This window comes from Puma concolor, unplaced genomic scaffold (genome assembly GCF_028749965.1).
Source record: "Puma concolor isolate L17-30 unplaced genomic scaffold, mPumCon1.1.hap2 unalloc_scaffold_28, whole genome shotgun sequence".
NCBI classification, from domain to species: Eukaryota; Metazoa; Chordata; class Mammalia; order Carnivora; family Felidae; genus Puma; species Puma concolor.
The window spans coordinates 259095-286468 of NW_028240234.1; the positions used below are offsets into that span (position 1 = coordinate 259095).

Here is a 27374-nt window from a genome sequence, read left to right on the forward strand (position 1 = left end):
GATACCGACAGCCCTTTAGTGTTGATTCTTTCAAACGTTCCACATGCTAGACCATGCCTACGTTTCTCTTTACAATAACGCAGCACCACAGACAAGGCATGGAGCCGATGGCCATACCAACGAACCGCGTCACATGACCACAGAGTGAAATGCTGTCTGTGAAACTGCAGTAACAGCCTTTACTCATCCTTTGTCCATGTACAATTTCTTCACGGATCACTGTCTGACTGTAAGTATGACAAGTTCCTACGTTTACTTGCAGCAGGTACACTGGTTTGTACTAGCTTTTAGGGTCTGTGATGCCTCAGTCACTTGGGAAACCTGACCTAAGTTTCGTACATATACTTCCAATCTCACATACAACCTTCTACCGAAAGGCTGGCCCCAGTGATCAAGGTAGAACCTCACGTGGGGTATAATAACGCACCTCATAATGGGTTTTACCCAAAACAAGTGTGTCGTGAAATTAGCATTGCTCACTGGTGTCTCCAAGTGACAATCTTAGGGAAGATTCTGGGCTCATCTACAGGGACACAGGTGTAATCAGAACCGGTAGTATCAGGTCCGCATCCAACTGTCCCCACCAGAGCTTCTCTCACAGAGATCCTATGATACTGCTTCCCTCCCGTTACACCTCAAGTGTGTCCGTTATGATGGTGTAAGAGTCCAGGCTTAGACTCTTTCCAACCCAGATGAAAAGAGGGAAGGCAGGAGATGGAACAGGAGATACTCTGTTTTCAGCTGGTTAAATGCTTGACAGAACTGCGCACTCCTACCGGTCCGTCTGGACAAAAGAGGTAGAAATTAGCTCCCCAGACAAGAACCAGGCTGAAGGTTCCAGCACAGGGGTGGCAAACGAGGGCTTGCCGACCACATCCAGCCACCGCCGGGTCCTATCAACAAAGGGTTATTGGCACACGGCCCCTCCCCTTAGTTATATACTGCCTATGGCTGTTTCTGTGCCCATCTTTGATTAGCATGAAGCTAGCTTACTCCTTACGTCTCAGTTAGTAAAGGCCTAAAATACTTACTCTCGGGCCCTCCCCAGACCATACTCCTCTTCTAGACAGTGAGACGCACCTTCCCGCACGCATACGTCGGGCGGGGACAGGACACTGAGAACTTAACGCAGGCAGTGGGTAACAGCCTGCAGTTTTTCCGCGTGAAAGAATCATTTCTACTTTCTACAGTGGCTGTTAGCCTCTGCTCCACGCTGCTCCTCAGGATCACAACGTGAGCGTCTCCTCTGTGAGGACAGGGGCACTCAGCCGCTATTTCTCATGTCCTACCTTATCTTCCGCAGCTACCATTCTCTCTTTAACATGACGCTGAAGACGCTCGTCAGATTCGTAAAGGAGCTGGTCAACAGTGCCCGACAGACGTTGATTAGTCTCTTCCTTCAGTTTTTCTCTCTGCCTTACCTGAAAGAGAAGATGCAGGCTTCAAGCAAAAGTGTGAACACTGGCTCAGACGTGTGAATGGCCAGCGGTGTGACCCACACGCACGGCAACCTCGGCTGCCCCTTCCCACGGCACTTTGGCGTGCTAGTGCATCACTGCCAGCACCAACCTATCGGGGCACACAAATGCAGGAACCTGCTTCCCAGGGGTCATCACTTAGCAGGTGCCTTTGTTTCTGGGAAACAAAACACGCATGGGCCATCACGAATGTCCTCATTATTAGCTCAGATGGGCTCAGGAGGCTATGTACATGCAGGAAAGACCATATTCTCAAGGGGATCAGCTTATCTACAAAGGGGGGAGGAATATTCTGGGGTGTAAATAGAAGCTCGGATCTGGCTTCAGGGGGAAAGAAATGAATCCATTGACACAACCGAATGATAAAAAAAAATCTACTTTGGGAAAAATTGAGTGGTGAGAAATACTTTCCCTTGTTTTTCGTGAAATTCACACATCTCCTGAACGTTTTGTAACGGAAACTTGTATTACAAATTCATAACTAATTACCTCAAGTAATTTCTGAACGTAACCGCAAAGTTCACGGGTCTGTGTTTATCGAACTCTCATCAATCGTATGGTTTAAAAACTTGTTTCTACCGCATATCCTGGATTAACCCAATACAGAAGCGGTGAGGACAGGCCGGCAGGATTCAGGGGCTCCTGCCGGGCGGAGGGCCGTGAGGTACGGAGTACTCATGTGCCCTGCAGTCGGGGGGCCCAGGGAGGAGGAAGAGCCCACAGGACACACCCGCAGGCTAGGCAATGGACAGTCCCTCCAGGCTCGGGCTTCCTCACCTCTAAGCCACACCTGCTGGCACCTCCTTCCTTGGGAGCAGGCAACAGAAAGCACGACCACCACACCTCACACGCAGCAACGGCCGTCACTCGGAAAAGACCCTGGCCACCCCACAAGAAGGGATCAGCACCCAAGTATTTTTCAAGCAAAGCAGCTTAAAAGTGTCCTTGGAATTGTCTCAGTTATAATAGAATCCTTATCTCAACACCTGTCCCTCCAAACTACCATACAGTCCTAAAGGCAATGAAGTGCTTCTCTAAGTAGGTGAGGTGGAATTCTCGGCCCAAGAGGCTAGCGTCTGGTTGTGCTCGCTTGTGTGCATGTGTCATGGCGGGCTGGGGTCGGCCAACTCGAGCCGTCAGGCTGGCATCAGAAGCTTCACTCTGCGGCAACTCATGTTTTATTCTCTGACCCTGAGGGCCAAGCACACGAGTGTCTGGTGTAAGTTAAGGGTGAGTGTTTTGAGTTTTCTGGTGAAAACAAAACCCGATGGCCTTGGATGGACGTCCCAAGTTGGGGAGGCTGCTGCCTGGTCTGTCTCCTGGGTGTTTCATGTTGACGTCCGACCAGCTCCCACAGGGAAAAATCTCAGGGGATTCAAGGGACACGGGCCTCCCTTTCGTCAAGGCTCGATAACGCTATTCCTCTTCTTAGGACCATGTACCCCGACCTGTTCCTTTACATCTCAAGTAGAAATTCAGGATGTGGGGACCAAGGTCAGGCCCGTGACCTGATTTCAGGACCTCAGTGTCATGTCCTAAGGAAGGAGACCCGTCCTCTAGGCTGCCCTACCCCAGGCCAGTACCTCCGCTTTGGCCAAGGGACACCCACGAGGTCCCGAGTCAACCGTGAATAGCTGCTAATGAGCTGGTGGGCACGGTGGGCTGTGCGGGTGCCTCCACCCCTAGACGGCACTGCCTACGGGGCCCCAGCGTCCAGAGAACATTGTCCACAGGCTAGCAGTGTTCACTAGCATCCAACTCGCACAAGAGTGCATTTTACCCCTGATGGGATTGAGAAGGGGCCTGGCGTCCACATGGGGAGAAGTAGGAAACAAGGGACCACACCCTACCCCCACACCCCGAGCCTGCGCCTCATCCTCAACCACTGCCAGGTGCGTGGCTGCTCCGCTCGGACACGTACCCGCTGCAGTTCTTGGTTCTTTTCCTCCAGCTGGGCCTCCATCTGGCACAGCCTTTCCTCGATGTTGCCACGGCCCTGCTCGGCCTGTGGGCGACAGCGGGCTCAGAAGAGCTGGCTGCCCCACAACACACGCTGTGCCTACGCACGACAGGCAGCCTTCTGCCTGCTCACAGTCCCTACAGGCCTCATGTGTGCCAGTGGGAAGCAGTGGGCTTCCATGCTGGTGACCGGGGGTAGGCAATGGTCTCGTACCCACCCCAGGCCCCGGATACTTGGACGGTGCCTCGTCCCCGGCAGACACCCCTGGCCACTCAGCATGGACAGGAGGAAGCAGCAAGTGGAAAGAGCAAACAGGCGTGCTGCCTTCCTAAGCTGGGAAGTTACTTCCAACAAGTTAGCTTCCTCAGCAGCACAGTGTCCAAAGACAAAGGGTTCTGCTACGTGGCTGACCAGGACAGGAGAGAGGACAGGAGAGAAAAGAAATGGAGACTTGACATGCAGATCACAAAGGAGGAGAGGCTCTCTTGGAGCCTGGGCCTGTGGGCGCCCAATACCACCTGCCCGACTTGATGGCAGCCTTGAGGGTCAGCATCCCATGACGACCCCACCCCCTTACCACTGGGACCCTCACTGCACTGGAACCGGTGACGCAGATGCACCTACAGTTCCCTGCTACAGGTTCCGTCAGCCCCGGTTCCGGAAGGATGGACTGGCTGCCCAGTCATGTGCTCCCTCGTCCTGTGTGCATCATTCGATCCCAGCACCGCCCACATCATGTCTGGAAACTACCTCTTCAACTGCTGCCTTCCTCTGTGGGTGGTGAGGGCTGTGAGAACTGGGAGGGCAGGGACTGTGTCTGGCACATTCCTTGACTCTATTTGTGGAACCTCCGAGTGAATTCCTTAAAGATTTATTTCTTACAGGGGTGTCTGGGTGGCTCGGTCAGTCGGGTTCTGACTCTTGGATTTAGCTCAGGTCATGAACTCAAGGTTTGGGCGTTCGAGCCCTGTGTCAGGCTCTGTGCCGATAGCATGGAGCCTACTTGGCATTCTATCTCCTTCTTTCTGCCCCTCCCCTGCTCAGGTATGTGCCCATGCTCACCCTCTCTGTCTGTCTCAAATAAATGAACATTTAAGAATTTTTTAAAGAAAAACGATTGTGTTTAAAAGAGGACAGGATTTTCTCATTTCTTGGAAAAATTCTATGCTTTTTTGTTTTTTTTTTTCCTTCGGTAAGCTCTACACCCAACGGGGAGCTCAGACTCATGACCCTGAGATCAAGAGTCCCAAGCTCCACTGACTGAGCCGGCCAGGCACCCCTGTCCTTCTCTTACCCAAGGCTACTATCTTGAGCTTTGAGTCGCTGACTTAACTCTGAAAAGCACTGAGTCTTAGATGCTGCCAATGGCAAACAGCACATGTCGGACAAAACCCGAGGGAACAAAACTGGGGATGATGCCTGCCGTTTGAAAAGCATTCCAATCTCAGACAAAGTAGCACCGGAAACAGATCTCAGCTCGTTCGCGGACTTTGGCACGCCGACGTTACCGGTGAGAAATGAGATACAAGAACGGACCGCCATGAAGTTGACATTCCCACCATGGGACCCAGAAGGAAACGGGGGCCCCACCTTGCAGAGGGTGGCCACCCTCTGGGCCGGCTCGGCTTCCACCTCGGGCAGCGACTTGGCCTTCCTCGGGGTCTGCTGCAGCTTCCGCTCCGCCACCTCCAGGCGCTCTTGCAACTGGCGGTTTTGATCCGCAGTCTAGGAAATGAAGGCAAAGCATCAAAGTGTAGCAAGTCTTCTCTCCGTTTCCATTTTTAATAAAGTGAAACAAAATCTAAATGCAGAGATCTACTGTTAGTTCTGACTGAAGCCAACAGTTTGGTAGGTGCTTCAGAGTAAACCTTTCCTTTCTGCGAGGAGTCACCCACTGCCTTGGTCCTCCGTTCGCTACGCAAAACATGTCTTGCCAAACTCTTTGCTCTTCTTCAGTATCTTCAAAGAAGTCTTTCCAAAGACAAAGTTCCCACACATTAAAGAAAACCCATCTTCTGGAGGAGCTTGCTCGCTCTTCCTGACCAGTTAAGGAGAGAAGGGTTCGGTCCTAACCCTTCGTAAACATATTTATACTGGGGTCCGAGGGCTCGCTACATAGGACAGTCTGAGGTGGGCACATCAGCCAGCACAGAGCTTCTGAGAGCATGCCTGATGCCAGTTGAGTTCTTTTTGGAAGTGTACCATTATTCAACAAAAACACTCTCCCTCTTGACCAAAAACGTGGAAAACTTCAACGTGGAAAACTCAGACACGAGATTTTTTGTTAAAGGACTTTTAGGGAAGCCGAGGTGGCTCAGTCAGTTAAGCGTCCACCTTCGGCTCAGGTCATGATCTCATAGCTCATGGGGTCAACCCCGCCTCGTGCTCTGTGTTGACAGCTCAGAGCCTGGAGCCTGCTTTGGATTCTGTGTCTCCCTCTCTCCCTCTCTGGCCCTCCACTGTTCATGCTCGCTCGCTCTCTCTCTCTCACTCTGTCTCCCTCTCTCAAAAATAAATAAGCATTAAAAATATATAAAGTCATTTTAAAAATCATGTATAAGGTGAGGTTTTTGCAAGGTTAACGTGTGTTCCCACAGACTCCTTCCATCTTCTGTGTGCATATAGCTCTGTGTGTATATACAGACCGCGTATCATGCTTTAAAACCCTCCAAAATAAATCACATGCTGTACACATAGTATTTCGCGATCTGCCCTTTACACTCAAGATTTGGAACATGTTACGTGCTCTCAAACAGCATTCCTCCATGTCATTTTAATGGCTTCCTAGTATTTCACTTTGATTATCATTTTGGGTCGATTGACACATTTGACAAACACACCAGGCAAACTCACTCTGTTTCCAAGAAGCTGGATGTGGTTTTCCTGTTCAATGCCAGATGACCTGAGACAACCAAGGAAGAGACGTGCTGCTTCCCAAAACACAGGGTCTCACGTCCTCACGCCAGACTGTGCTTCTGCACCTGCCATTCCCCCCGATCTCAGGTACTACCCAAAATGGCCAGCTGCCTACACATTCCCGGCCACTCCCTGCTCCTTTGGAAACAGTGCTGACAGGCAACAGAGTAACGTGCATGTAAGACAAGACAAAGAAGGAATCAAGGAGGGGAGCCCCATAACATGCTTCCATAAAATTCGAAAGAATTAAACCCTGGACGTTGAAGTAACCCCGCTGGTCAACACAAGATTCTAAGATCCTAAAACCTTGACATTGACACTTGGTCCTTAACTTGACTTGTAATTAATAAAAGTGGAATGAAGTCCAACGAAACCAACGACCTGTCGATGCAGAGAGTCCTTCTTTGCCATCTCGTTTTCAAGTTTCTCCTTGAGGTCGTGCAGAGAGGTGGCTTTGTGCTGTGCCCTGAGGCAGCGCTTCTCAAGGGTAGTGATCCTGTCTTGCATGTCTTCCTTCTGGGCCATGGCCTACAGCAGGTATTTCAGAGGGAAAACACGGAAAGAACCAGCGTACGACACATTAACACACTCCAGACACAAAACCCGGGCGAAATCCTCATTTTCCAAACAAACAGAAAAGTAGCATCCTCGGGGCACCTGGGTGGCTCAGCCGGTGTCGCTCTGTGAGTTGGCGCCCCGCGTCAGGCTCTGTGCCGACAGTGCGGAGGCTGCTCGGGATTCTGACCAGTTACCCAGGCTTATTCTTTCCCATGTGTTCAAAGACAAACGGATAAAAAAGTCTCCCGGAAGTCAACAACCTCGGTTGCCTCCGGACACCGTTGAGCTTTCCACAGAACAGCGACTTGCCTCTGGAGGCACACACCATGAGACAACCATCCTTTTTCCGGGGAAAAGGCGGTTGAAATCTCATCCTATTACCACAAAGTTGAAGCAGCAGTGGTAACAAATGGAAGCCAAACTCCACCTTTCATATAACTGGAAGTCATCTTCTATAGCCTAACCCTGTAACAACATTGTATCCCATGGTATCTGACACTGCAAATGAAACCAGAACGTCCTGCCCTCCGTTTCTTGCCCAACACCCGAAAGATTCCTCTTCCAGCCCTCCGTGTTTCCTAAGCAATTTATGTCAGCCATCTCAAGAGTGAAAGTGATGAGTCTTAAGAAAGGATTTTCTAAATTCTCTGCATATTGAACTCTGCTACGGGGTCTCCCCCCACCTTTGCCAAACAACAACTTCACTGAACGGGTTATATAAGTTCTGCAAATACGTTTGTTTTAAATTCTGACACGACCTCATCCACGCTAAGGTACTAAACAGACTGCTCGTGATTGTCCATGTTTCCCAAAGCACGAGACCCCCCACCCCTTGTCGCTTTTGGAGGACACACTGTGTCCCAGCAAAGCAGCAGTGCTGATTGCCCACACACAGGCACACTCTGATCCGTGTGAGGTGGCGTCTCAGTGTGATTTTGATTTGTAGTCCCCTGATGAGGAGTCACTTTGAGCATCTTTTCTTTTTTCTTGTATTCAACATAATTTGTTGTCAAATTGGTTTCCATTCAACACCCAGTGCTCATCCCCACAGGTGCCCTCCTCAATGGCCATCACCCACTTTCCCTTCTCCCCCACCCCCCATCAACCCTCAGTTTGTTCTCAGTATTTAAGACTCCCTTAGGGTATGCCTCCTTCCCGCTCTGTAACTCATTTCCCCCTTTCCCCTCCCCTCTGCTCTCCTGTGAAGTTTCTCAGGATCCACATATGAATGAAAACACATGGTATCTGTCTTTCTCTGCCTGACTTATTTCACTTGGCAGAACACCCTGCAGTTCCTTCCACGTTGCCACAAATGGCCAGATTTCATCTTTTCTCATCGCCAACTAGTATTCCATTGTATATAGAAACCTCATCTTCTTTATCCATTTGTCCATTGACGGGCATTTAGGCTCTTTCCATCATGTGGCTATTGTTGAAAACGCTGCTATAAACATTGGGGTACGAGTCCCCTGTGCATCAGCACTCCTGAATCCCCTGAATTCTAGCAGTGCTATTGCTGCGTCATAGGGTAGATCTATTTTTAATGTGGTGAGGAACCTCCACACTGTTTCCAGAGTGGCCGCACCAGGTTTTCTTCCCACCAACAATGCAAGAGGGTTCCTGTTTCTCCTATCCTCTTCAGCATCTATTTTGTCCTGATTTGTTCATTCCCGCCACTCCGACTGATGTGAAGTGGAATCTCAGTGTGGTTTAGATTTGTATTCCTCTGATGAGGAGTGACGCTGAGTATCTTGTCATATGTCTCTTGGTCATCTGGATGTCTTCTTTCGAAAAGTACCTATTCATGTCTTCTGCCCATTTCATCCCCCGATTATTTGTTTTCAGGTGTGGCGTTTGGTGAGCTCTTTACAGGTGTTTGGATACTAGCCCTGTGTCTGATACGTCATTTGCAAATATCTTTTCCCATTTCATCTGTTGTCTTTTTGTTTTGTTGCTTGTTTCCTTTGCAGTGCAGAAGGTGTTTATCTTGATGAGGTCCCAATAGTTCATTTTTGCTTTTAATTCCCTTGCCGTTGGAGACGTGTCATGTAAGAAATTGCCACAGCTGAGGTAGGAGAGGTTTTGTCCTGCTTTCTCCTCTCGGGTTTTAAAGGTTTCGTGTCTCACATTCAGGTCCTTTATCCATTTTGAGTTTATTTTTGTGTATGCTGTAAGAAAGTGATCTAGTTTCATTCTTCTGCATGTTGCTGTCCAGTTCTCCCAGCACCAGTGGTTAAAGAGTCTGGTTTTTTTCCATTGGATACTCTTTCGTGCTTTGTGGAAGATTAGTGGGCCGGGCCATACATTTGTGGGTCTGAATCTGGGTTCTCTATTCTGTTCCATTGGCCTATTTGTCTGTTTGTGTGCCCATTCCATACTGTCTTGATGATAACAGGTTTGTAGCAGAGGCTACATTCTGGCACTGTGATGCCTCCTGCTTTGGTTTTCTTCTTCAATATTACTTTGTATATTCGGGGAATTTTTGGTTCCACACAAATGTTAGCATTACTTGTTCTAGCTTTGAAAAGAATGGTGGCACGATTTTGATGGGAATGCATTGAAAGTGTAGATTGCTTTGGATGGTATTGACATTTTAACAATATTTATTCTTTGAATCCATGAACATGGAATGTTTTCCCATTTCTTTGTGTCTTCTTCAATTTCCTTCATAACCCTTGTATAGTTTTCAGCACACAGAACTTTTATATGTTTGGATTGGTTCATTCGTATTTTTAGGTTATTGATAGGTATTTTATGGTCCTGGTGCAACTGTAAACGTGATCAGTTTCTTTAGTTCTCTTTCTGTTTCGTTGTTATTGGTATATTAAAATGTGAGGGGTTTCTGTACATTGATTTTGTACCCTGCGACTTTGCTGAATTGATGTATCAGTTCGAGGAGACTTTTGGTGGATTCTGTCAGGTTTTCCAGGTAGAGTATCATGTGGTCTGTGCAGAGTGAACGTTTGACTTCATCTTTGCCATTGTGATGCCATTTATTTCATTTTTTTGTCTGATTGCTGGTTCTAGGAATTGAAAAACTATGTTCAACAACAGTGGTGACAGTGGACATGCCTGTCATGTTCCTGATCTCAGGGGGAAAGTTTGCAGTTTATCCCCAGGAGAATTATATTAGCTGCGGCCTTGTATCATACATGGCTTTTATGATGTCTACATATGTTCCTTCTATTCTGACTTTCTTTTTTAATTTTTTTTTTCAACGTTTTTTATTTATTTTTTGGGACAGAGAGAGACATAGCATGAACGGGGAAGGGGCAGAGAGAGAGGGAGACACAGAATCGGAAACAGGCTCCAGGCTCTGAGCATTCAGCCCAGAGCCCGACGCGGGGCTCGAACTCACGGACCGCGAGATCGTGACCTGGCTGAAGTCGGACGCTTAACCGACTGCGCCACCCAGGCGCCCCATATTCTGACTTTCTTGAGGGTTTTTATTACGAAAGGATGCTGTGTTTTGTCAAATGCTTTCTCTGCCTGTATTGACAGGATCATGTGGTTCTTACCTGTGATTTTCTTAATGTGATGTATCGTATTGATTGATTTGCAAATATTGAACCAGCCCTATAGCCCAGATAGGAATCCTACTTGATCATGGTGAAAAATTCTTTTCATATGCTGTGCGTTTGATTTGCCAGTATCTTGTTGAGAATTTTTGTATTCTCATTCATCAGGCATATTGTCCTATAGTCGTCTTTTTTTTTTTTTTTTGCTGGGTCTCTGTCTGGTTTGGGAATCAAAGTAAAGCTGGCTTTGTAGAATGTGTCTAGAAGTTTCCCTTCCATTTCTATTCTGTGGAACAGCTTGAGAAGGATAGATATTAACTGCTTTAGATGTCTGATGGAATTCCCCAGGGAAGCATGTGGTCCAGAAAATGAGATAAATATTAGGAAGCAATGACTAAGACAACTCCCTGGCAAGCTGATGGTCTCAGGAATAAGATATGGATAGATATGAAACACATATGGGTACAGCAAAGGGAAGCTTCCGTCATCTACCGTGGGAACCCAAAGGCAAGATGCCTGTGTTATTACCTTAGAAATGAGGGAAAGCTTCTGGAGTTCACTGTTTTCCCTTGCCATCCTATCAGTGGATAGAGAAGACAGTGATTCCAAGGTAACAGGCTCGTGCTGCAGGCTAAGCTCAAATGTTTGGAACAGGGCTTGGATGCAGTAGTTCATGAATGGTCTCTTTCTGTGCTAAGCAGTCCTCGAGAATACTGCCCATGGTGAACCAAGTGTTCCTCAGAGTAAAAGCATCTTTAACGGTCAGGGAGGGAAACAAGTTGGCTAGCCATCATTTCTTCTACCAGCCACCCAAACACCAAGTACTCTCAGGAAGGCAATCCTTCCTTTGGGATCTCAGAAACTGATTGCTCTTGGTTAGCACAGACCAGATTCAGAGCTCGTTAGGAGAGGCCGGCACTCACTATGCAGGGGACAGCCTCATTGCATTACATGAGACCCACGACATGGTTATCGGGTCACGGCCTGGGAGGGGTGCTGTGCGTTCCCGACCCAGGGCACTTGGACTCCAGATATACTTGGGAGGGAGAGTGTCAGCTCCCAGGGCGCAGCCCTCCCTAGAAGCTGGGGAATGTGCTTCTCCCTCACGTGGGGTGGTGTGTCGTGTGACGAGCATGCCTGGAAGATACTCTCATGTGCGTCCCCCAGATCCACAGGCTCTCAGGATGGCCCCTTGAGCAACCTCAGCAGCAGTCGCAGTAGCCAGGACTCGCTGCACAACGCCCCCAAAAAGAAGGTCATCAGTCTTCAGTGCGCTGCTTGCTAGGCAAGAAACAAAAGGTCCACCCCGGCCACGCTAGTGACAAGACCGCCTGAACAGGTTGGTGTCCCTTGCGTGGCTCCCGCATGAGTGAGGTCTTACTGGCATCGTTCCTCTAGATCCGCAGTCACTCGACCTGCAGACCCCTTCCCCTGTCGGGAGACCTTCACGTGGCTGTTGACACCCCCCACCTCCCATTTCATCACTCTGCTTCCCCACAGCCACTGAATTGGAGGTTGAAAACCCTTCCACGGTGCCCTGGGACTCAGCAAATTTGGCGGACAAGCTGATAAACACAATAAACTTTAAAAAATAACCATTGTGGTATTTGTCATGTTGCTGAGTAGTTCTCAGCTGTACCTGGTTTTGAAGCAGTGGTTGTTTGTTCAATGTTCTATATAGCTGCAAATAGGTTGTATCTCCTCCACAGTGAACCTGAGGCCCGAATTCAACTATGGTTCCTGGAGGACGTAGAGCATGTATGAAATCTGGAAAGGACTCACGTGGATTCCCAGTCCACCTTGAGAAGTTGTGCAGGGAGGGCGTGACCCCAGAGCACTTGACGCTGAGCCTGGCTCCTGAACAGATGAGTTTGGGGCTCTGGGGAAGCTACATATTAGCATTCCTGTGCTTCCGTTTAATCACCTGTTAATAGGAACAGTGGGAGCACTTCCATCACATGGCTTTTAGGAGTGTCTGCATCTAAATATCCACGAGATACTTTGATCACAGAAGCTCCATCACATTATGTGTAACTGCAGCCCCTGTGAGGACATGGTCACCAGCATTCAGAAACTGTCATTCATCTGGTGGTCTCTCTGGCTTATTCACTAGGCTGCCCTCCTTTTTCCTTCCCCTGTAGTTTTTGAGTTTCTCTTAAATAGACTCTGACCTTTGCAATCTATTCAGTACCACTTTTTTTTTTTAATTTTTTTTTCAACATTTATTTATTTTTGGGACAGAGAGAGACAGAGCATGAACGGGGGAGGGGCAGAGAGAGAGGGAGACACAGAATCGGAAACAGGCTCCAGGCTCTGAGCCATCAGCCCAGAGCCCGACGCGGGGCTCGAACTCCCGGACCGCGAGATCGTGACCTGGCTGAAGTCGGACACTTAACCGACTGCGCCACCCAGGCGCCCCAGTACCACTTTTTTTAACTGCTCTTGATTCTGACAATGAGTAACAGCAGTGGGTTTCATTTCTTACCAAGCAGCTGAGGCGCTGTGATGCCCGGGATGGGGGCCCAGAGGAGTGGTGCAGGCATATCTCTCTGGGACTTTCCACTGCAGAGCAGGTCGCATGTGGGTTGAGCGTGTCCCAGAGCTGAGTTAAGTGGATGAAGGAGGCAGGTTGAGACCACATCCCAGTGATCCGACAACTGAAAAATAAAAGTGAGCCCTCTTCAACAGAAGAGGCGGTTTGCAGTTTAGTGGGGTGGAGCAGGAGGTGGGCCAAGGGGGGACATTGGAGACGGTGGGACGACGGGACGGGGCCTTGAGCCGGGGAAGAACTCAGTGGGCTCTGTGATACACCGGACAGCAGGCAAGGGATGTGTCCACGCTTCAGTGCCCCGAGTGCCTACGAGGTCTGGAGCGGGGTGTCTCACGTCCACACTGGGTCCACAGGGCCCCTTACCGCTAGAGGCCATTTCCCCTTCAGCCCCCGGACTTGTCTGTTGGTTTCTCTTTCTGTCTGCCTCAATCTAGTCTCCTTCTCAGAACTCATAATAAGGATCATGACTGTCCCTCTCAGTTGTACTTCAGTTGAAATGCCGTTATTTCTGTTACTGCTCACAATTCCGTAGGAACCCTCAGGCTTTTGGTTCCCTGGGAATGCAAGTTTGTAGAAACTGTTTACAGTGGTCTGATTTGAATGTCCCTATGTTTGAAGTGTATAAAAGTGTTTTACAATAACTTGGATAGTTGCCACCTTGCTGTATGCAATTTGATACTGAAAGTAGACCTTTTGCTCCTGGAACCGTGCTGGGAAAATTCTGTCCCTTAGATGTTGCTGATGTGTTTTCTTCCACATCCTTATACTTTCTGTAATGAAAACACTAAGATTCGTGGTAATACCTTCCGGTTCTCCCACCCCACTGCTCCCCGAAATGTGTATTTTTGCAAGTTGAGAGGTAACAAAAAGTGTGGGTTGGTTGCTTTCTGCGTGGAGCCTGCTTTGGGTCCTCTTCCTCCTTTCTCTCTGCCCCTTTCTCCTCATACACACTCGTTCTCTCTCTCTCTCTCTCTCTCTCTCTCTCTCTCTCTCTCAAACTCTAAAAACAGGGGCGACTGCGTGGCGAAGTCAGTGAAGCATCTGAGTCTTGGTTTCGGCACAGGTCATGTTCTCACACTTAGTGAATGTGAGCCTTGCATTGGGCTCAGAGCTGACAGCGGGGAGTTAGCTTAGGATTCTCTCTCCCCCTAACTCTCTGCCCCTGCTCCACTCCTGCTTTTTCTGTCTCTTAAAAAAAAAAAAAGTATAAAAAATAAATAAACAAACCAATTAGCTATTGAGGAACCAATAGTTTCACAGAGATGAGGAGTTTGGTTTCTTTCATTTTTGCTATTTGACACCGATAGTCTTCAGAAATATTTTTGACATCATAACACACTGGCTGCAGCCTGGGAATAGAGCCTGTAAGTTGTGTTTTGGGGGTAGCCGGATATCTCACTGCAATCCAGGGCCCTGTGCTCTGGGGGAATGTTTCAGTTATTTATTTGAAAAGACACAAAACGTTGCATTCTCCTTCTACAAAAGCAGGACTGATTTCCTCCCACACCACTACTTAAGACTGTCGTCATTGCCCTAAGAACGAACACATGCTTGTGAGGAGAACAGGGCAAGGGCAAGGGCGCTGTGGGACTGTCCCGGCGTGTGGCACTGTCTGCAGCTCAAAGACTATTTGGAAAACGAAAAGGTAGTATCTTCTATGGCAGGAAGGCGATTTCACATAGACAGTGGAGCAGGCCCAGGCAGCCCAGGACTCTGCTGACTTGTGCCCGGTCAGGGTCCTGGCACAAGTGTGGCCCTGTCTCCCTTTACCCCCTGGGGCTGCCTTCTGGGCAGGGGGCCCGATGGCTGTCAGGAATGTGGGTAAATACCTGTAAACAAAACTGCAGAGCGAGGTCATTTTAAAGGGCTGGTAACTTTAGTATCCACTTTTGTTTTTTAATTTCCAATCAGTCTTGCTTTCTGGATGATGACAAATCTTTAGGAAGGCACCTTCTTGGAGAAAACAATGTAGACCAAAGGACATTTGTGACTTAGCTGCTGGGTCAGCAGAGACTCTCCCTGCAGACTTCTGGGTCACTTCCTCTCTGTCCTCTATGCAGCCAAAGAAGATGCAGCTGGTCGTCGGTCCGTGACATGCTGACCTGCCCCAGCCCCTCGGCGACAGCACCACGGGAGACTCTTTGACTGGAATGTGAACAATGGTGGAGAATGGCCGACTTCGTATGTAACAAGGCTGTGGCCCTCTCAGGCTTCAATAATCTAATATGACTCATAACTTCTGCTTAACTGCTTGAATATTAGTGTGCTCTTTCACCTACTACAGCTAGGCATCGTGGGTATCCTCAGTGCATGAGCTCTATCAGAGCCCAGTCCTGGGGGCCTGGGCAGCTTGCCTGGAGTGACCCACAGAACCTGGGAGCTGGGACCAGCGACTGCGGCTGGGCGCTTCAAGAGCCTGCTCCAGGCGTGGCAAGCCAAGCGGGTGCCGCGCTTCACCCATGCACGCGCCTGCCTGCCAGCTTCCCTGATTGCGCGGCTGCCTGCCACCCGGCCTGCTTACCTGCCTGCCAGCCTGCCTGGTTGCCTTCCGCCGCCCTCCGCCGCGGGCCCTGGGCCCCGGGCCCCGGGCGGTTGGGGGAGGCCCCGCAAGAGGACCCTGGCAACGCGCTGTGGCGAAAGCCCCGGCTTTCTCCATTCCCAGGATTCTTGCAGGCTGCTCCCGGCTTGGCCCCACTTCCGCCTCCGCTTCCATCACGAACCGCACTGCAAGGCACCTCGCAGCCGCACACCACATCACGCTGGGCTGCTCACTGGCAAGTGGGTGGAGCGAGCTTGGGGCATCAGGCCGCTCTTGCCTTCCAGACCCTACCCGCTGGGTTCTCAGCACCACCTCCCCAGCCCTAGGGCCGGCGCAGCCAGCCACCAGGCCGTTCCCTCCTGTCTGCCCCACCTGGTGCAAACCTACCCGGAACCCCCAGCACCCCCAGACAACATCACCAGCCCGAGTCCGCTGCCCTAGCTGGGCCTCGTGAAATGCCAGGGACCCTGGGGATGAGGGCACGAGGGAGGGAAGAGGTCCAGGACCCGGGAGCCCAGGCCTGTGGCTGATGCGGAGTCTGAGGTCGTGCTGCCCGTCCCGCCAGCTCCTGGGTTCTTGTATCCACCCAACCAGCCGCCAACCTCCAGCCCCCAGGCGCCAGCCTCCGGTTCCGCCCACACCGTAACCCCCCCCTCGGAGCGGGTGCAGGTTTGGGTGGTGTGTCAGGAAAGGTGCACAGCTGGACTGTCGCTTCCAGTCGCTGCAGTGGGATTTGGCCAGGATCCGGGAATGGGGAGCGTGCCCCATTGAAGTGCCCTGGGGTGTGCGGGCACGGGGGGGGGGGGGGGGGCGAGGCGGGGAGGGGCAGGGCCAGGCAAGGCCCCTTTCTGGCCCGGGAGGGGCTGAGGGAGCAGTGGCTGGGGTGTGTATGGCCCCACCAGCGCAGCTCCCTGGGGAGACAGGGACGCAGGCAGGGAGGGGGGAGGGGCGGCGGGCGCCAAAGGAGTGATGAAGGAGGCCAAAGGCTTAAAAGGCAAAGGCCTACAGCCCCCGGTATTCCGGGTCCGTCTCCCTTCCAAGTGGGAACCAGGCCCGACCCTGCTTAGCTTCCCAGAGAAGACAGGGTCGGACGCGTTCTGGCTGCTATGGCCTAACAGGCCAGCGGCTGCTGCTGGGCGCTTCAAGAGCCTGCTCCACGCGTGCCAAGCCAATCGGGTGCCGCGCCTCACCCATGCACGCGCCTGCCTGCCAGCCTGCCTGCCAGCCTGCCTGCTTGCCTGCCGCCACCCTCTTCCGCGGGCCCTGGGCCCCGGGCCCTGGGTGGGTGGCACAGGCCCCGCAAGAGGACCCTGGCAACGCGCTGTGGCCCATGCCCCTGCATTCTACAATCCCGGGACTCTTGCAGGCTGCTCCCGGCCTAGCCCCACTTCCGCCTCCGCTTCCATCCGGAACCGCACCCCAAGGCACCTCGCAGCCCCGCACCACACCACGCTGGGCTGCTCACTGGGAAGTGGGTGGAGCGAGCTTGGGGCATCAGGCCGCTCCTGCCTTCCGGGCCTGCCCCGCTGGGTTCTCAGCGCCTCCTCCCCAGCCCGAGGGCAAGAGGAGCCAGCCACCAGGCCGTTCCCTCCCGTCTGCCCCACCTGGTGCAAACCCACCCCGGAGCCCCCAGCGCCCACAGACAACATCACTAGCCCGAGGCCGCTGCCCTAGCTGGGCCTCGTGAAATGCCAGGGGCCTTGGGGATGAGGGCTCGAGGGAGAGAAGAGGTCCAGGACCCAGGGAGCCCAGGCCTTGGCGGAGTTGGAGGCTGGGGTCTTGTAGCCCTCCCTCCCGCCTAAACGCCCGCTCCTTGGTTCTTGTATCCACCCACCCAGCGCCCACCCTCCAGCCCCCAGGCGCAGCATCCGATTCCGCCCACACCGCACCACCCACCCTCCGTCCGGGTGCGGGTTTGGGTGGTGTGTCAGGAAAGGTGCAAAGCTGGGCTGTGGCTTCCAGTGGCTGCAGTGGCATTTGGCCGGGTGCCGGGAGTGGGGAGCGTGCCCCTTTGAAGTGCCGTGGGGTGTGCGGGCACGGGGGGGGGGGGGGGGGCGAGGGGGGCGGGGCCGGGCCAGGCATGGCCGCCTGGCTCGCCCGGGAAGGGCTGAGGGAGTAGTGACTGGGGTGTGTTTGGCCCCATCAACGGTGCTCCCTGGGGAGACAGGGACACAGACAGGGAGGGGGGAGGGGCGGCGGGCGCCAAAGGAGAGGTGAAGGAGGCCAAAGGTAAAGGCAAAGGCGTACAGCACCCGGTACTCCCACACCGTCTCCCATCCAAGTGCTAACAAGGCCCGACCCTGCTTAGCTTCCCAGAGAAGACTGGGTCGGGAGCGTTCAGGCTGCTGTGGCCCAGGAGGCCAGCGGCTGCCGCTGGGCGCTTCAAGACCCTGCTCCACGCGTCCCAAGCCAAGCGGGTGCCGCGCTTCACCCATGCACGCGCCTGACTGCCTGCCTGCCTGCCAGCCTGCCAGCCTGCCAGCCTTCCAGCCTGCCTGCTTTCCTGCCGCCGCCCTCCGCCGCGGCCCCGGGCCCTGGGCGGGTGACAGAGGCCGGGCAAGAGGACCCTGGCAACGCGCTGTGGTGCAAGCCCTGGTGTGCTCCAATCCCAGGACTCTTACAGGCTGCTCCCGGCTTGGCCCGAGGCCCGCCTCCGCTTCCATCCAGCACAGCAAGGCACCTCGCAGCCCAGCACCACACCACGTTGGGCTGCTCACTGGGAAGAGGGTGGAAGGTAGCCTGGGGCATCAGGTCTGCCATGCCTTCCAGGCCCGCCCCGCCAGGTTCTCAGCGCTTCCTCCCCAGCACTAGGGCGAGCGCAGCCAGCCACCAGGCCGTTCCCTCCCGTCTGCCCCACCTGGTGCAAACCCACCCGGAGCCCCCAGCGCCCCCAGACAACATCACCAGCCCGAGTCCGCTGCCCTAGCTGGGCCTCTTGAAATGCCAGGGGCCCTGTGGATGAGGGCTCGAGGGAGGGAAGAGATCCAGGACCCAGGGAGCCCAGGCCTTGGGGGAGTTGGAGGCTGGGGTCGTGTTGCCCTCCCGCCCACGCAAACGCCCGCTCCTGGGTTCTTGTATCCACCCACCCAGCGCCCACCCTCCAGCCCCCAGGCGCCAGCCTCCGGTTCCGCCCACATCACCCTCCCTCCGTCCGGGTGCGGGTTTGGGTGGTGTGTCAGGAAAGGTGCACAGCTGGACTGTGGCTTCCAGTCACTGCAGTGGGATTTGGCCGGGTTCCGGGAGTGGGGAGCGTGCCCCTTTGAAGAGCCCCGGGGTGTGCGGGCACGGGGGGAGCGAGGCGGGGCGGGGCCGGGCCAGGCACTGCCGCCTTGCTGGCCCGGGAGGGGCTGAGGGAAGGGTAGCTGGGGTGTGTTTGGCCCCAGCAGCGCCGCTCCCTGGGGAGACAGGGACGCAGGCAGGGAGGGGGGACGGGCGGCGGGCGCCAAAGGAGTGGTGAAGGAGGCCAAAGACTTAAAAGGCAAAGGCCTACAGCACCCGGTATTCCAAGTCCGTCTCCCTTCCAAGTGGGAACCAGGCCCGACCCTGCTTAGCTTCCCAGAGAAGACGCGGTCGGACGCGTTCTGCTGCTATGGCCGAACAGGCCAGCGGTGCCGCTGGGCGCTTCAATAGGCTATTGCACGCCTGCCAAGCCTAGCGGGTGCCGTGCCTCAGCCATGTACGCGCCTCACTGCCTGCCTGCCTGCCTGCCAGCCTGCCTGCCTGCCAGCCTGCCTGCCTGCTTGTCTGCCTGCCAGCCTGCCTGCTTGCCTGCCTGCCAGCCTGCCTGCTCGCCTGCCTGCCAGCCTGCCTGCTCGCCTGCCTGCCAGCCTGCCTGCTTGCCTGCCTGCCAGCCTGCTTCCGGCCTGCCAGCCTGCCTGCTTGCCTGCCTGCCTGCCTGCCTGCCAGCCTGCCTGCCTGCCTGCCAGCCTGCCTGCTTGCCTGCCTGCCAGCCTGCCTGCCTGCCTGCCAGCCTGCCTGCTTGCCTGCCTGCCAGCCTGCCTGCCAGCCTGCAGCCGCCGCCACCTCAGCCGCAGCCCCCGCCGACCCCGCCGCCGAAGCGCTGCCGAAGCCGCCGCCGCCGCCGCCGCCTCAGCCGCAGCCGCCGCCGCCGCCGTCCAAGCTTCGGCGGCAGTCGCCGCCGCCGCCGCCGCTTCAGCCGCAGACGCCGGCGCCGCCGCCGCCGCCTCAGCCACAGCCACCGCCGCCGTCCCAGCCTCGGCCGCAGCCGACGCCGCCGCCGCCCCCGCCGCCGCAGCCGTCGCCGCCACCTCAGCCGCAGCCTCAGCTGCAGCCGCCTCAGCCGCCGCCGCCGCCGCCGCCGCCGCCGCCTCAGCCGCAGCCGCCGCCGCTGCCGCCACCGCCCGCAGCCGTGGGGCCGCGGCGGGTGGCGGAGGCCGCGCCAGAGGACCCTGGCAACGCGCTGTGGCGCAATCCCCGGCGTTCTGTAACCCCGGGACTCTTGCAGGTGGCTCCCGGCTTGGCCCCAGGCCCGCCTCTACTTCCATCCCGCAGTGCACCGCACCGCACCGCACCTCGCAGCCCCGCACCACACCACCTTGGGCTGCTCACTGGGAAGAGGGCGGAAGCCAGCGTGGGGCATCAGGACGCTCCTGCCTTCGGGGCCCGCCCCGCCAGGTTCTCAGCGCTTCCTCCCCAGCACTAGGGCGAGCGCAGCCAGCCACCAGGCCGTTCCCTCCCGTCTGCCCCACCTGGTGCAAACCCACCCGGAACCCCCAGCGCCCCCAGACAGCATCATCAGCACGAGTCCGCTGCCCTAGCTGGGCCTCTTAAAATGCCAGGGGCCCTGGGGATGAGGGCTCGAGGGGGGGAAGAGATCCAGGACGCAGGGAGCCCAGGCCTTGGGGAAGTTGGAGGCTGGGGTCGTGTTGCCCTCCTGCCCACGCAAACGCCCGCTCCTGGGTTCTTGTATCCACCCACCCAGCGCCCACCCTCCAGCCCCCAGGCGCCAGCCTCCGGTTCCGCCCACATCACCCTCCCTCCGTCCGGGTGCGGGTTTGGGTGGTGTGTCAGGAAAGGTGCACAGCTGGACTGTGGCTTCCAGTCACTGCAGTGGGATTTGGCCGGGTTCCGGGAGTGGGGAGTGTGCCCCTTTGAAGAGCCCCGGGGTGTGCAGGCACGGGGGGGCGGGGGGGAGCGAGGCGGGGCGGGGCCGGGCCAGGCATGGCCACCTTGCTGGCCCGGGAGGGGCTGAGGGAACATTAGCTGGGGCGTGTTTGGCCCCAGCAGTGCCGCTCCCTGGGGAGACAGGAACGCAGGCAGAGAGGGCGGACGGGCGGCGGGCGCCAAAGGAGTGGTGAAGGAGGCCAAAGGCTTAAAAGGCAAAGGCCTACAGCACCCGGTATTCCGAGTCCGTCTCCCTTCCAAGTGGGAACCAGGCCCGAACCTGCTTAGCTTCCCAGAGAAGATGCGGTCGGACGCGTTCTGGCTTCTATGGTCGAACAGGCCAGCGGCTGCCGCTGGGCGCTTCAAGAGCCTGCTGCACGCGTGCCAAGGCAAGCGGGTGCCGCGCCTCACCCATGCACGCGCCTCACTGCCTGCCTGCCTGCCAGCCTGCCTGCCAGCCTGCCTGCTTGCCTGCCTGCCAGCCTGCCTGCTTGCCTGCCTGCCTGCCAGCCTGCTTGCCGGTCTGCCAGCCTGCCTTCTTGCCTTCCGCCGCGGGCCCTGGGCCCAGGCCCCGGGCGGGTGGCAGAGGCCCCACAAGAGGACCCTGGGAACGCGCTGTGGCCCAAGCCCCGGCGTTCGCCAATCCCGGGACTCTTGCAGGCTGCTACAGGCTTGGCCCCACTTCCGCCCCCGCTTCCATCCAGCACAGCAAGGGATCTCCCAGCCGAGCACCACACCATGCTGGGCTGCTCACTGGGAAGTGGGTGGAGCGAGCTTGGGGCATCAGGCCAGTCGTGCCTTCAGGGCCCGCCCCGCTGGGATCTCAGCGCCTCCTCCCCAGCCCTGGGGCGAGCGCAGCCAGCCACCTGGCCTTTCCCTCCCGTCTGCCCCACCTGGTGCAAACCCACCCCGGAGCCCCCAGCGCCCCCAGACACCATCACCAGCCCGAGGCCGCTGCCCTAGCTGGGCCTCGTGAAATGCCAGGGGCCCTGGGGATGAGGGCTCGAGGGAGGGAAGAGGTCCAGGACCCAGGGAGCCCAGGGCTGTGGCGGAGGCGGAGTCTGGAGTCGCGCTGCCCCTCCGCTCACTCCTGGGTTCTTGTATCCACCCACCCAGCCCCCACCCCCCAGCCCCCAGGCGCCAGCCTCCCGTTCCGTCCACACCGTAACCCCCCCCTCGGAGCGGGTGCGGGTTTCGGTGGTGTGTCAGGAAAGGTGCACAGCTGGACTGTCGCTTCCAGACCCTGCAGTGGGATTTGGCCGGTTTCCGGGAGTGGGGAGCGTGCCCATTTGAAGTGCCCTGGGGTGTGCGGGCACGGGGTGGGGAGGGGGGGCGAGGCGGGGCGTGGCCGGGCCAGGCCCGGCCGCCTTGCTGGCCCGGGAGGGGCTGAAGGAAGGGTAGCTGGGGTGTGTTTGGCCCCAGCAGCGCCGCTCCCTGGGGAGACAGGGACGCAGGCAGGGAGGGGGGACGGGCGGCGGGCGCCAAAGGAGTGGTGAAGGAGGCCAAAGGCTTAAAAGGCAAAGGCCTACAGCACCCGGTATTCCGAGTCCGTCTCCCTTCCAAGTGGGAACCAGGCCCGACCCTGCTTAGCTTCCCAGAGAAGACGCGGTCGGACGCGTTCTGGCTCCTATGGCCGAACAGGCCAGCGGTGCCGCTGGGCGCGTCAATACGCTATTGCACGCCTGCCAAGCCTAGCGGGTGCCGTGCCTCAGCCATGTACGCGCCTCACTGCCTGCCTGCCTTCCAGACTGCCTGCCTGCCAGCCTGCCTGCCTGCTCGCCTGCCTGCCAGCCTGCCTGTTTGCCTGCCTGCCAGCCTGCCTGCCTGCCTGCCTGGCAGCCTGCCTGCTCGCCTGCCTGCCAGCCTGCCTGTTTGCCTGCCTGCTACCCTGCCTGCCTGCCTGCCTGCCAGCCTGCCTGCTTGCCTGCCTGCCAGCCTGCCTGCTTGCCTTCCGCCGCCCTCCGCCGCGGGCGGCAGAGGCCCCGCAAGAGGACCCTGGCAACGCGCTGTGGCCCAAGCCCCGGCGTTCTCCAATCCCGGGACTCTTGGGGGCTGCTCCAGGCGTGGCCCCACTTCCGCCTCCGCTTCCGTCCCGAACCGCACCGCTGGGCACCTGCAGCCGCGCACCACACCATGCTGGGCTGGTCACTGGGAAGTGGGTGGAGCGAGCTTGGGGCATCAGGCCAGTCGTGCCTTCCGGGCCCGCCCCGCTGGGATCTCAGCGCCTCCTCCGCAGCCCTGGGGCGAGTGCCACCAGCCACCAGGCCTTTCCCTCCCGTCTGCCCCACGTGGTGCAAACCCACCCGGAGCCCCCAGCGCCCCCAGACACCATCACCAGCCCGAGGCCGCTGCCCTAGCTGGGCCTCGTGAAATGCCAGGGGCCCTGGGGATGAGGGCTCGAGGGAGGGAAGAGGTCCAGGACCAGGTCCAGGTCCAGGACCAGGGCTGTGGCGGATGCGGAGTCTGGAGTCGCGCTGCCCCTCCGCTCGCTCCAGGGTTCTTGTATCCACCCACCCAGCCCCCAGCCCCCAGCCCCCAGGCGCCAGCCTCCCGTTCCGCCCACACCGCACCACCCACCATCTGTCCGGGTGCGGGTTTGGGTGGTGTGTCAGGAAAGGTGCAAAGCTGGGCTGTGGCTTCCAGTGGCTGCAGTGGCATTTGGCCGGGTGCCAGGAGTGGGGAGCGTGCCCCTTTCAAGTGTTGGGGTGTCCGGGCACGGGGGGCGAGGCGGGGCGGGGCCGGGCCAGGCATGGCTGCCTCACCGGTCCAGGAGGGGCTGAGGGAGTATTGACTGGGGTGTGTTTGGCCCCATCAGCGGTGCTCCCTGGGGAGACAGGGACACAGACAGGGAGGGGGGAGGGGCGGCGGGCGCCAAAGGAGAGGTGAAGGAGGCCAAAGGCAAAGGCGTACAGCACCCGGTACTCCCAGACCGTCTCCCATCCAAGTGCTAACAAGGCCTGACCCTGCTTAGCTTCCCAGAGAAGACTGGGTCGGAAGCGTTGAGGCTGCTATGGCCCAAGAGGCCAGCGGCTGCCGCTGGGTGCAAGACCCTGCTCCACGCGTCCCAAGCCAAGCGGGTGCCGCGCTTCACCCATGCACGCGCCTGACTGCCTGCCTGCCTGCTTGCCTTCCAGCCTGCCTGCTTTCCTGCCGCCGCCCTCCGCCGCGGCCCCCGGCCCTGGGCGGGTGACAGAGGCTGGGCAAGAGGACCCTGGCAATGCGTTGTGGTGTAAGCCCTGGTGTGCTCCAATCCCGGGACTCTTACAGGCTGCTCCTGGCTTGGCCCGAGCCCCGCCCCCGCTTCCATCCAGCACAGCAAGGGATCTCCCAGCCGAGCACCACACCATGCTGGGCTGCTCACTGGGAAGTGGGTGGAGCGAGCTTGGGGCATCAGGCCAGTCGTGCCTTCAGGGCCCGCCCCGCTGGGATCTCAGCGCCTCCTCCCCAGCCCTGGGGCGAGCGCAGCCAGCCACCTGGCCTTTCCCTCCCGTCTGCCCCACCTGGTGCAAACCCACCCCGGAGCCCCCAGCGCCCCCAGACACCATCACCAGCCCGAGGCCGCTGCCCTAGCTGGGCCTCGTGAAATGCCAGGGGCCCTGGGGATGAGGGCTCGAGGGAGGGAAGAGGTCCAGGACCCAGGGAGCCCAGGGCTGTGGCGGAGGCGGAGTCTGGAGTCGCACTGCCCCTCCGCTCGCTCCTGGGTTCTTGTATCCACCCACCCAGCCCCCACCCTCCAACCCCCAGGCGCCAAACGATGAGCCTTTCTTCTCAAGGAGGCCCACCTTGGATTCAGCCGCTGCCGCCTTTTGTAAGTCCTCTGTACGTTTCCCAAGAGACCAATAAGGACCCACATAGGTAGGGACGACTCTATGCCCCTACTCAGTACAAAGAAGCTACAGAAGATGAGACCTTCCACCTTCATCCATCTTCAAGGTTTCAGGGTTGACATTATTCAGGGAGGATATGATGAGGGAGCATAAGGCAGGCTGAGGGGTAAAGCACAAGCTGCCCCTCCTCCCACCCTGGGTGGAATATGATTGTTATTCCTTGGACAGTCTTGACCACCCAAGTACAGAGAAAAGGGCCTTAAGCACTTGTCATGGTAATGTGTGATGCTACGGCAAATGAAAATTAAATTCCCTTACTGCTTATAGCCCACTGACAATCTCTGAAACGGATAGAGTGACATCCCTCTAGGAGCTTAGCTGCTCGGTGATGGTGATGACCCTTTGCTAGGGGCAAAGCACAACCTAAGCCTAACATTATCCCAACCTTGAAGACCCTGCAAGTCAACTTCTTTTATTTCAACTGCCCAAGGTATATCCTGGCAGTATTCCTCCAAGCTTCCGCACCCGCCTCATATACATTGAATGGGTCTCATGACTTGGGTTTTATTATGTGGTAATGAAGGGCGTTTCCTTAGCCACACCTAGCCCCTCAAGGTGCTGAAAACTTGCTTCCTCCTAACCCTAACCCTATCCTTGACACCCTGCCAACCTGATGGCGTGTAATAATGAGTTACCCGTCAGGACCCCAGTGCAGATTTTCTTGCATGTGGTTTCTGTCCCCATCGTTTAATAAAATCGCCTTTGTTGTATGAAAGATGTCTTCAGGAGATCTTTCTTGGTCTTGGGCTCTGGATCACGTCCACCGTCGCCCCCAATCTTCAACAGTTCGTCAGCAGAACTCCAAACACTGGAGGATACAGATGCCTTCACCATGCAGAGCACACACTTCATCCATTGGCAATATTCTTCAGGATCTGCTACGTACCGGACCGAGCCCACTCGAGGACTGGTGCAGCAGAGCCATTCTCCAAATACCTGAGGGTTAGCCGCAAGTCAGAATCTGGTAACTAGGGGTCACTACTGGCTTCAAAGGACACGGCAACAAAAGCCAGTGCCAGGAACTTTTCACCCCTTTCTGGAGAAACACTGCAGGAGGTTTCCCTTGGTCCTAGCCCACACATGGTTCTTACTCCTGAGGCAACCATCCTATCAGGAGATTGTGCTCGTCGCATCATTGTTTGATTTATCACATTCTCTCGTGTTAAGAAAGAACTTTGGCCTTCTCTGTATCATTCTCCATCCTGTTGCTCTTTTCCCACAACGTTCTTTCTGTTGTCCACTCAGGGACAGTATCTCAGAGCCATGTTTTCTACTTTTAACAGGGTGTCCGACCATTTTCTTGTCACCGCGGGATCCCTTGGGCCACGGGGTCCCTCAGCAATTGCCTTTCAGCACTATGTGGACAAAGGTAAGCCCAGGGGATTTCAAAGTGCCCAGCAGCAATGCTCATGTGGAGTCAGGGTCACGGATATTGGGAAGGAGCTATCCTCCCTTCTGGGATAAGAGGAATGTGGAGGTAGACATTTCTGTCCCAGCTTGATTCCATAATTTGCTGAACTGAAACACTTTGGCCCTGTTTCTAGCCATTCTGATTTCCCTGGCCATAATGATAACCATGTCTCTGGTCTCAGGCAAGGACAATGAGACTGTCCCCTGCATAGTGAGTGCTGGCCACTCCTAACCAGCTCTGAATCTGGTCTGTGCTAACCAAGAGCAATCAGTTTCTGAGATCCCAAAGGAAGGATTGCCTTCCTGAGAGTACTTGGTGTTTGGGTGGCTGGTAGAAGAAATGATGGCTAGCCAACTTGTTTCCCTCCCTGGCCATTAAAGATTCCTTTACTCTGAGGAACAGTTGGTTCACCGTGGGCAGTATTCTCGAGGACTCCTTAGCACAGAAAGAGACCATTCATGAACTACTGCATCCAAGCCCTTTTCCAAACATTTGAGCTTAGCCTGCAGCACGAGCCTGTTACCTTGGAATCACTGTCCTCTCTATCCACTGACAGGATGGCAAGGGAAAACAGTGAACTCCAGAAGCTTTCCCTCTGTTTCTGAAGTAAGAACACAGGCATCTTGCCTTTCGGTTCCCATGGTAGTCGACAGAGGCTTCCCTTTGCCCTACTCATATGTGTTTCATATCTATCCATATCTTATTCCTGAGACCATCAGCTTGCCAGGGAGTTGTCCTAGTCATTGCATCCTAAGATTTATCTCATTTTCAGGACCACATGCTTCCCTGGGGAATTCCATCAGACATCTAAAGCAGTTAATATCTATGCTTCTCAAGCTGTTCCACAGAATAGAAATGGAAGGAAAACTTCCGGACTCATTCTACAAAGCCAGCTTTACTTTGATTCCCAAACCAGACAGAGATCCAGGAAAAAAAAGAAAAAAAAAAAAAAAAGACGACTACAAGACAATATGCCTGATGAATGAGAATACAAAAATTCTCAACAAGATACTGGCAAATCAAATGCACAACATATGAAAAGAATTTTTCACCGGGATCAAGTAGGATTCCTATCTCGGCTATAGGGCTGGTTCAATATTTGCAAATCAACCAATAGGATACATCACATTAAGAAAATCACAGGTAAGAACCACATGATCCTGTCAATACAGGCAGAGAAAGCATTTGAAAAAACACAGCATCCTTTCTTAATAAAAACCCTCAAGAAAGTCGGAATAGAAGGAACATATGTAAACATCATGAAAGCCACGTATGATACAAGCCCACAGCTAATATAATTCTCCGGGGGATAAACTGAAAACTTTCCCCCTGAGATCAGGAACATGACAGGCATGTCCATTCTCACCACTGTTGTTGAACATACTTTTGCAATTCCTAGAACCAGCAATCAGACAACAAAAGGAAATAAATG

The 27374-nt window shown here is 55.5% G+C and overlaps 1 protein-coding gene and 1 long non-coding RNA gene across 2 annotated transcripts in view; both read right to left on the bottom strand.

Annotated features, from left to right (window-relative positions):
• The window catches only part of LOC147571418 (uncharacterized), a 62581-nt gene that overhangs the window by 14049 nt on the left and 21158 nt on the right, over positions 1-27374 (bottom strand). The gene's annotated exons all lie outside the window — the stretch shown is intronic.
• Positions 520-6902, bottom strand: LOC147571421 (liprin-alpha-4-like). The gene is made up of 6 exons (XM_086696420.1): positions 6736-6902; positions 5029-5163; positions 3400-3483; positions 2482-2669; positions 777-893; positions 520-523 (listed from the first exon to the last, which is right to left on the bottom strand). Exons 1-6 carry the CDS (start codon positions 6877-6879, stop codon positions 520-522), a joined length of 672 nt encoding a protein of 223 aa, XP_086552546.1. The 5' UTR covers positions 6880-6902.